General features: G+C 40.1%; 1 protein-coding gene across 1 annotated transcript in view; it reads left to right on the top strand.

The window, feature by feature from the left end:
- Positions 1-10,655, top strand: part of LOC107594156 (kinesin-like protein KIF20B) — a 54,875-nt gene that overhangs the window by 28,338 nt on the left and 15,882 nt on the right. Inside the window, exons 8-13 of the mRNA XM_016284107.1 lie at positions 8,085-8,196; positions 8,286-8,357; positions 8,431-8,580; positions 8,699-8,861; positions 8,956-9,216; positions 9,303-9,436. Of these exons, the coding sequence (XP_016139593.1) occupies positions 8,085-8,196; positions 8,286-8,357; positions 8,431-8,580; positions 8,699-8,861; positions 8,956-9,216; positions 9,303-9,436 (892 nt within the window). The remainder of the gene's footprint in view (positions 1-8,084; positions 8,197-8,285; positions 8,358-8,430; positions 8,581-8,698; positions 8,862-8,955; positions 9,217-9,302; positions 9,437-10,655) is intronic.

Here is a 10,655-nt window from a genome sequence, read left to right on the forward strand (position 1 = left end):
TACTTTCACTTTGTTCGTGGGGATTTTTGCAGATTTAATATCAAGGTGGTAGTCACTGACCACAAAGTAAGCCTATGTTATTTATATTTGTGTTTACAGTGATCGCTACAGTGTTATATGCGTTAGTACCATATGAACATGCCCAGACTTGTCCTGTAACGATTGTTCTGTAGTATTCAGATCGGGAATATTACTTAACAGCTAATTATTCATTCTTGATCAAGATATAAATCAGTGTTACGATGTCTTAATGACTTGATGTTGTTCTGTTAAGCTGCTACAATACCAAATGAGTGATTAGCGTTCTGTTTATGCAAATGTTACTCCGATGCGCCCCGATTCTATCCATCTATGGGAACTTTGTTCATAGGGACAAATGATCATTCATGACTTGTAGTTTTCTGTGAAATACCTTGTTTCCCTTCATTTAACTGTATGTTCAGTAGAGAAATGCCAATTATGTGAATTATGAATGCTTTGGTTTCATTATGTAACCGTAAATATTATTATTGTTTATCTATATCTTTCGCTTATTCATTTCTCTATTATACTTATTCTGCAGACTATCTACACCTTTGATTGTACCTCTGTGGCCCTTCCCTTTTTTCTACTATTACACCATCGAAAGCTAATCACCTGTCTCTTCATTATTGGTGCTCTGACCGGCACCCAGGGAGGTTTACTCATCCATTACCTGATCAGAACCTAACAGTCCCAAAGTCTCTATAACAAATTGGTCCTTCGAGCCGGATGAGTATTCCCTTCTGACATGATGGATCCTGATGAGGAGATTATTGCTGGTGTTCGTCCTAAACGCCATACTCGTCCTCCAGCTTACCTACAGCAGTATGAAGTACAGTACACCCGAGGCGGACCTGTCGCTGAGTATGATGTCTCACACCCCTGGGAGGCACCTGTCTATCGGACCCCCCCCCCATCCTTCAAGCCTTACGCCACTCCCCCTGGTGGTTACCTGGTCTGTTCTGATGGCTCTCGAATCATGTCCTCAAATTATCAGCCTCCACAGCATGCTGAATTCCATCAGCCATCCTTCTCCTCGCCTCAAGCGGCTGGTTTCATTTCCTCTACACATGACAGTGAACTACAGCACCTGCGTCATGAGCATGCACAATTAATGCAGACTCATCAGGCTTTTCAGGCAGACCTGAGGGAGCTGAGAGATGTCCGTGCAGAAGTCAGAGAATTAGTTCAAGTTGCTCAGTCCCTTCGAGCTGACCTTCAAACCAGTCAAACGAGTGAAACCAGAGGTCAGAATCTCTCACCTGCACAGCCACCGGTGTTGCAGTTATCCAGTCCTCCTGTGAGGCGGTATGAATCCACACCTTTAGCGGAGGATGGAAATTTGGCTGATCTTCCCTTACCGCCATGGCCTGAGCTTGACGTTGACTTGATGAACCAGGTGGGTGACCTTGCACTCTCCGACATTGGTGTCACTGTTTACCAACCGGTGATACCAGAGACTAGAAAGTATTCCTTTGTGTTTCCGGCTAATGAAACACGCCCTCCTCAGCCTTATGCTCCTGACACTTGTGGGCTCCCCCCACCTCATACCACTAAAGAGATTCGAGAGTTCCTCACCTCTGCGGCCATGCCCTTACCTGCTAACCGCACGACCTTGCCTGTTTCTCCGCGATTCAGTTCAGTACCTGCTCATTCGAATCCTCCAGCCTTTGCACCAAAGGCAGAGCCTGGCCTACGTCCTGTAGCACCTTATTCTGGGTCTGAATATGTATACAGGGGACCTTCTCCTACGATTCCTAAGTTCTGCCGACCTGATCCTGGTGAGTTTGCTCGGCTCCGGATAGCTCTGGAGAACCTGCTTCCCCCAGACGGGACAGAACTATTCAAATATCAGATCTTAGTGGATCACCTTAAGCTGGAGGAGGCTCGAATGATAGCGGATGCTTATCTTAACTCACCTACTCCCTTCACTGATACGATGTCAGTGCTTCATGAAAAATTTGGCCAACCACATCAGCTAGCTTTAAGGAAGATTGCTAGTGTTCTTGAGAGTCCTGACATAAAGCGAGGTGATATCTCAGCCTTCCAGAGGTTTGCTCTGCAGGTGCAGTCACTAGTGGGCTTATTGAGAACCCTGGGACATGACGGTGAGCTGGAGCTGAGTTGTGGGTCCCACGTCGCACGCCTCCTGAGTAAGCTACCCCCTGAGCAGCGAGCTGAGTTTCGTCGGCATATGTTCCGCCAACCTGGCACAACCCCTAATCTGGTTGACCTTTCAAACTGGCTTCGTTACGAAACTTGGTGCCACAGTTATGATAATGAGACGATGTCCAAGGGTTCACACGCTAAATCAGATTCAGGGAAAAGAGCCGTGACCATTCTGCATGGAGTTGGAGAATTCCCGGTTGAGACTCCCGTGCATTGGAAAGGTCCTGTTTCACAACCAAAACCTGCCAAAGTGAAACGTTATTGTCCTTTCTGTGATAAGACTGAACATTACCTGAGTCAGTGTGCATCCTTCGCTAAGCTTACCTCAGACCAGGTCAGGACGTGGATTCGCAGTAACAACCGTTGTTGGCGCTGTGCCAGGGCACACCATGCTGCTCAGTGTGACCTTAAAAAGCCATGCAACATCTGCCAGGGCACCCATCTCCGGCCACTCCATGAGGTCAATGTCAGTCCACCCCTGAAGGAGGATTCAGCTAACATGGAGAAGAGCTGCCTAACGAATTCCTCCCCAGATAGGTTATTTCTGGATAAACCCTCAGTCAAAGGACGAGTTATGCTCAAAGTGGTTCCGGTGAATCTGCATTATGACGATCGATCCTTGGACACCTTCGCTCTTCTTGATGATGGGTCAGAGAGAACCATTCTGCTCTCCACTGCAGTTAAGGCCTTGGGGATTCAGGGTGTCCCAGAAGATCTGCCATTGCGGACAGTGAGAGATGATATTCAGCTCATTCATGGTTATTCTATTTCCTTTCACATCTCGCCCCTCTGTAAACCTCAGACCAGTTATAAGATCAATCATGCCTTCACGGCTGATCGTCTTAACCTGTCACACCAGTCTTACCCGGTAGAACAGCTACAACAGAAGTACAGACATCTGCGTGGTCTTCCCATCCGGACACTCACTGATGTCCAACCTTTACTTCTCATCGGTTCAGATCAGCCCTATCTCATAACCCCAACAGAGCCTGTTCGATGGGGTGACCCTGGTGCACCAGCTGCAGTTCACACACGCCTAGGATGGACACTTCAGGGTCCTATACCTTCTATGGGGTGTCCCCCTACCACACGGCAATGTCTGCTAACCTCTATTGCTCCAATTCAGGATGAACTCCTTCAGAACGTTCAACGACTGTGGCAGTTGGATACGGTCCCACAGTGGGAGGGAAAAGAGGTAACCCGGTCCAAGCAGGACCAGGAGGCTCTTCAGCTGCTGGACCGTAAAACTCTCACCCTGGAAATGGAGGGAATCAACCGGTTGGCAACACCCCTACTGCGGCGAAAGGACATGCCTTCATTGAATGCACCTAAAGAATCAGTCCTACCTACCCTTCGCAGTGTGGAGAGGCGTCTGCTGAAGGAGCCTGTAAAAGCTGAGGTCTACAAAGAGGAGATGAGGAAACTCATTGAGACGGGAGCTGTTAGGAAGATGTCTGATCCTATACCTGATTCACATGAATGCTGGTACATCCCTCACCATCTCGTGAGTCACAATGGGAAGTTCCGCCTTGTCTTTAACTGCTCCTATCAGTATCAGGGACAAAACCTTAATCAGTACCTCCTGCCAGGACCCACCCTCGGGGCCTCACTGTTGGGTGTCCTTATCCGTTTCAGAGAACATCCTGTGGCAGTAAGTGGGGATATTAAGGCGATGTTCCATCAGGTTCGCCTTATACCTGAGGACCGTCCTCTACTCCGTTTCCTTTGGCGGGACCTGAAGATGGATGAGGCACCCAGAATTCTTGAGTGGCAGGTATTACCCTTCGGCACAACCTCCAGTCCGTGTTGTGCTACCTATGCACTACAGCGTCACGTGCGGCAACACCCCCTAACGGATGAGGCAATCCGGTTTTCAGTGGAGAGGTGTTTCTATGTCGATAACTGCCTGCAGAGCCTGCCTACGGCAGATGAAGCTCGGAACTTGATTGATCGACTACGAAATATCCTTTCCGGAGCTGGATTTGAAATTCACCAATGGGCCTGCAATGATCCTACGGTGCTCTTGCCCGACAGAGGATCCACTTCCGCTTTAATCCTCCATCGGCCCCCCATTTTGGTGGAGTTTGTAAACTATACTAAACGAGCATTTTATAGGCTATAGCCTATTCCGCGCTTAAGTGGATCGCATAAATATCTAGAACATATTTTATTTAGGCTACTTATGACTAAACTGTTTTCTGAGTCAGTGTATGCAAATATGAAGTTGATGCTGATGAACGACTTTATTCTCGAAATTTAATTATTTTCTCAATATTTTATTTCTACATTTTTCTAGATATTTAATGAGTTTAATCTCGCATTATAGACTAATGACTTCATTCTGGAGATGTTTATTATTATTATTATTGTTTGGCCCTATAATCCTCTTTCTTACGCTCTCAATTGGCACGAATCCAAATGTTTCCATATTCACAATGGTGGCTATCTGAATTTGAATGCAACAGACTATTATTTATTAGGCCTATGTAAACCAGGCTTTGTACTTAACCCGCTTTCCAAAGAGATGGCTAATCAGCATCGTCAACTTCATTTTTGCATAATAATAATAATAATAATAGCCTACAAGGAAGGAATAACTGACAACGTGCCGTTGAATTACAGAAAGAAACAAGGTACCGTCACAAAATTATTATAAGCTATTCTGTGTCTTAAGACAAGTTAAGTTAGAACAAGTTCAATAAAATATCTTAATTATATTTCTACAGTAGAGGAGAATAGCCAAACCAAAAAGAAAACAATGTAACATTCATAAAACCGTACTCAATTGAATGCGCACATGTGACTGGGGCTAGTGCCATCTAGTGGTCGCTGATTTTCTGTGGCTCAGCTGCATGCGTGTCACCTGATCCACATATGCACGGATTCCTTTTTGCATGAGCAATTTATGATATATTAATGCAGAACAGAACATTTTTATTCACAAACACCAAATACACAAAATAATGTTCTTTTTAGCAACATCATATGACCCCTTTAAAAAAAATTAGCATGTCTGCTTTTTCAGGATACAGACAAGCATTGGTGAAATATAGCCACACTTTTGATCTTGTCCACATCTTTTAGACTTCGTTTACACTACTGTGTTTTTGTATTAAAACGTATAGCTTAGACATAATTATAATTTCTATTAATTTTACACATATTTACATGATCTGATGAGCATTAGCTACTTCCAGCGCTGTCTCTGTATGTTTTCTCTTCCGGGATCTCTGTTATGACTCTGAGGAAGCTCATTCGCTGCTCATATATCAATCATATTATGCATTCATAACCTGCCCAGTCTCCGGGGATGACCGTCCATTACACTTTTGCATTCAGTTCTATACATAAGAAACCCAGAAAAACATTTTTACGGATGAAACATGAAGCTAATAAACACATGATTACAACAGTATATGATTTGAATGTGATTTTCATGAGATTCGGCCTTATTTTCATAACAATACAGTGTGTTTACATGAGAAATGCTAAGCAGGTGTAGCAATTAGCTTGATATGAAAGGCTACAAATAACATATTTCAGCAACATTATATGACCAAAACCCACATTAGATCGCATCGGAAGTTATTACAAACACTGAATAGAAATGTAGTATAAATCGTATAAATTGTCTTATGTAGCATGATGCTACAGTGTGCATGAATTAGTGTTGTCACGGTACCAAAATTTCAGTATTCGGTACCAATACCAGTGAAAATCCACGGTTCTCAGTACCAATTTCGGTACCAGAGCAAAACACAAAAACATGCTAATTGAACAACATTTTTATTAATAACGTTAAACAAAAATTTTATGAACAAAACCAATGCCATTCTTTATACTTATTTAAAAGTGTTTCAAGTTTTCCCACAAATAATAAAAGTATGAAAAAAGTTAACAAGTTTCACCCAAAAGTTTAGTCATAGTTCTGCTGCCACTGAAAAACATCTGTAAACTGTCTGTTTTAGAGTTTGCTGGTGTGTTTCAGGATCTTCCTCAGTCTGCAGCTGTAAAAGGAAAATATAATATACTTAAGTAAAGCAATGGGCTGAGTCTGACCAAATGCAACATTAGATCATTGACACCAACTAAAATATAACTTTTCAGTAAATAACAAACCTCAGCTTTTATAATAAATTTAGATAAGATTACATATATTAAGTGTATATCAAATAGATGGAAACTGTAGTATTAAAAACACTTTACAATAATATTTTATTTGTTAGATAACATGACCTAACAATAAACAATAGTTATATGGCAATTATTCTTCTTAGGGTTAATTTCAAAGTTCAGTCTGTTAAAATTATTTAATGCACAATGAACAAACATGAATTTTGAACAAAATTTTATTGTTTTGCCACGATTTTATTTTTTAGAAATCGAGGAATCGCAATTTTGAATAGAAATATTACCAAATGTTTGAATAAAGCCCCGTTCACACCAAGAACGATAACTATAAAGATAACTATAAAGATAACGATATTAGCATCCACACCAGCGAACGATATCGTCTGTTTATTCTAAGCGCACATGCGTCTGCCGCTTTAAATTCTTGAGCTCGTTACAGCAGGATGGATTCTGATTGGCTGTCAGTGTTTTATCGTTCATCAGCTGGAAAAAAATCATTTTGAAAGTGATCACAACGATATCGTTCCTCTGTATCGTTATCGTTATAGTTGTGGTGTGAACTATGCTATTCTTTAATATTGAGAACGATTTTTAGAACTATATCGTTATCGTTATCTTTATAGTTATCGTGCTTGGTTTAATAATGTGATTAAGGTGTTTACATGTCTATTCTGCACTTCAGTAATGCGACTAAAATAGGAATACTCCACATGTCTTAATTCGATTTCTGTTTACTTCGATTATGACTTTAGCCGGATTAAGGTAATCAAAAATCTCTGTTTACATGGTAGATTCTTAATCAGAGTATTGTCTTAATCGTATTAAAATCGGAGTATTGTTGTCCATGTAAACGTACGCAAAATAGACATGTAAACACCTTAATCAAATTATTACCGTCGTGTAGGACTTTTCGGCGCATTTTGTGGCAGGATACACACATGGCAGTGCTCAACCGTTTGACGGCAAATAAAAGAGCTTAATTACCGCCATCGTCTGTATGCACGTACAAATAATTAACTGCACTTGAAGCTTTCATAAAATTAAAAATGAAACACCCAAAACTGTACATGGCATCATCACGAAGACGAACTATATGTTTATACTTGAAATTCCGGAGGGGACCTCGGATGGCGTCACATGGGGACATAATGTAAAACTAATGTAAAACGAACATGAAAGGAATATTCTAAAAGCAATTCATGTAAACACTATAATCATAATATTGGCTTATTTAGAATAAGTTAAATAATTAGATTACTGATGTTCATGTAAATGTAGTCACTGAGTCATTCATTCAACCGATTAGTTCGAAGTCAATTAATAATAACTTCTTTTTTATTGAACTGTTTTATGAAATTAATATCAAATTTGCAATCATGCTGATATTTGGACAAAAACTCTTCATGTGTTATTAACTATATCAAATGATATAAATATAAAAGTCATACGGGGGCATTTTTGCCCCCCTAAAATTGAATTTAGGGGGAATTCTGAATGTATTTTAATCTAAACATGAACTCTAAATGTGCACGAGCAGTAGTCTAACTTACATCACTCTATGCATGCACTCTCTGGGTATGTTTTTGTTTGTTTTTTGCAATATACTCGATGTCAAATCGCATATCGTTAAACAACAATTATGATATTATCACAGACAATATATATTGGACACCCCTATAGTTTATGCATTATCAGCATATCATTTTTATGATTATACATCTTTGGTTATTTATACATTCTGTCTGAATATTTCTTTCCTCCAGATCAAAAATGGGTTCAAGTTAACAGTGCAGAGGAAGCATTAAAAGTTGTGAAAATCGGAATGAAAAATCAAAGTTCTTCATCCACCAAGCTCAACAATGTCTCTAGCAGAAGGTGCTTCATTTTAAAACAGTTTAGCGTTAATATTTAACTTGATCATTTTATTAAGTTTTGAAATTAAATAACATACATTTTCTCTATAGCCACAGTATATTTTCCATTCGGATCTTGCGGATTGAAGATGTGGGTGTTCCTCATGTTCAGACAATTAGCGAGTAGGTGACCTCAATTCCAATGTGTTTTAACATGGAATCATTGATATATTCATTAATTTATTTATTTTCAAAGGTTGTCATTATGTGATTTGGCTGGATCTGAGCGATGTGCAAGGACTCAGAACCAAGGAGACCGCTTAAAAGAAGCTGGAAACATCAACACATCCTTGTTAACGCTAGGGAAATGCATCAATGCTCTGAGGCTCAACCAAACACAACCCAAGTGAGAAAATGTTCATTTGTAGGCTGCATTAGTTGCATTTATCTTCTATTCCATTGGTCCTTTAAACTTCCTATTGAAAGTGGAACTTAGAACTCAACTAATATGTCTTTTTGCACAGGATTCATCAGCACATCCCCTTCAGAGAGAGCAAGCTCACACATTATTTGCAGGGTTTTTTCTGTGGCCGTGGAAAGGCCTGCATGATCATTAACATAAACCAGTGTGCCTCAGTGTATGATGAAACCCTGAATGTCCTCAAGTTCTCAGCATTGGCTCAGAAGGTTTGCAGGAACCTTTATTTGATATTGAATTATCAGGCATTTTTACTCTGTTTGCTATTTATTAATTTTGTTGCTTTACGTTTTGCCTTTATAGGTGGTGGTCCTCAACCCTAAACCAGCTCCTAGCATTGCTGTCAAGAGGTCTGACAGAAATGTGTCCATGATAATCAATAATGCTGACAAGAAGGATTGGACCAGGAGAAGCTCACTCATGGGCTGGGAGATGAACCAAGAGGACATGCAGGAGGACAAAGATGATGAAGAAATGGGTGAGGAGGACGATGAGGAGTGTGACGATAAGAGCATGGAGGACAACATTGTCTTAGAGACTGTGGAAAGTCGAGAGCTGTTTGAGGTTTTTTCCATTTTAATGAATGCATGTTTTGGTTTTCAATGTTATTTTAGACTATATGATATCCTAATACGATACATTTGACACAGCTTCAGGTGAAAATTGAAGAGTTTAAAGAGAAGCTGTCCAAAGATGAGTCTGAAAAATTAACTATGGAATCTCGTATTCATGAGGAAGTCAGGAAGTTCATGGAGCTGTTTTCTAACATGGAAAAAGACTACAAGTAAGTCAAACACTGTGTTTTATCACAGATCATAGTGGTGGACTGATGCTGTACAGCCTGGCAATTGGGGAATATCACTGTGCTAATTGCGTTCAGCTAGTGTTGCACGATATACCGGTACTAAAAAGGTATCGCGATACCCCGCTTTTAAAAACGGTACGATTCCTCATTTTATTAGTACTGGTACTTTAAGAATGACAGTGTTTTAATAAGAACCGTATTTCATGAGTTGTGTCGACATGCGAGAGCAGGACAGTGTGTGTTCAGCGCTCTGCTTCAGCTCCCTGCATGAACTTTATATATCCACGCAACACAGCACTGCTTAAAGTTATCGACAATTTAGGAGTGTATAAGAAACATGCACAAATGAGAAAATAAAGCGCAGGACGTGCTTGATGTTAAAAAGAATTATTAAGCATTATAAACCTCGAAGAAAAATAACTAATGCGCTATTACACACCCGAAGCACGTGCACGGAAGTCCTCTCTCTTGCGATCGCAAATTGAGATCTCTTTCAGCAGTTACTGCACTTCAGTGGCCAAATACACACACAATTAATTTAAAATGCTGAAATGAACGTAAAAAGTTGAGAAAGAAAACGCGTGTGTATCAATAAAATGGTGCTCTTAAAAGTGACCGCAGACTAATATTCCTGCTGCTGTCTGTCTCTACAATGTTAATCAAGAAAAATAGAAAATCACTCACTAATCCTGACTAACTTTACTAGCTTTAATAAGGATAAATATATGAACGTTTCATTCATACAGTGAAGACTATGCAGTGCTTTACTTTTACATTTTGATTACTTAATTCAACTTCTGTATCATCTCTTTCTTGAATGCTACTGTTAAATAGACCTACTGTCCCTAAAAACACTGTTTATTTCATTTGTGTCTTTGTTTTATTGTATTTGTCCTTTTGTTTCTTATTTGCGTCTATATTCTTATTATTAATAACAAAAATTACTATCATGATATAAATTGTTATTGTGAAATAAAATTACTTCTAGCGTTGAATAATATTTTGGTCATATTTCCTAGCTCATGCCCTAAGCTAACTTACTAATGTTGCAAAGATCTATACATACCTGTAGGCTCGGCTGTATCTTAGTCATAGACAGGTAGTTGCTCATAGGCCTGTGAGGTGGCACTGGCATGTTTTTTTTTTTTTTTTTTTTTTTTAGGGGGGGGAAAACCCCAAAAATCAGGGCAGGAACACT

Source organism: Sinocyclocheilus grahami, unplaced genomic scaffold (assembly GCF_001515645.1).
Source record: "Sinocyclocheilus grahami isolate Dianchi unplaced genomic scaffold, SAMN03320097.WGS_v1.1 scaffold180.1, whole genome shotgun sequence".
NCBI classification, from domain to species: domain Eukaryota; kingdom Metazoa; phylum Chordata; class Actinopteri; order Cypriniformes; family Cyprinidae; genus Sinocyclocheilus; species Sinocyclocheilus grahami.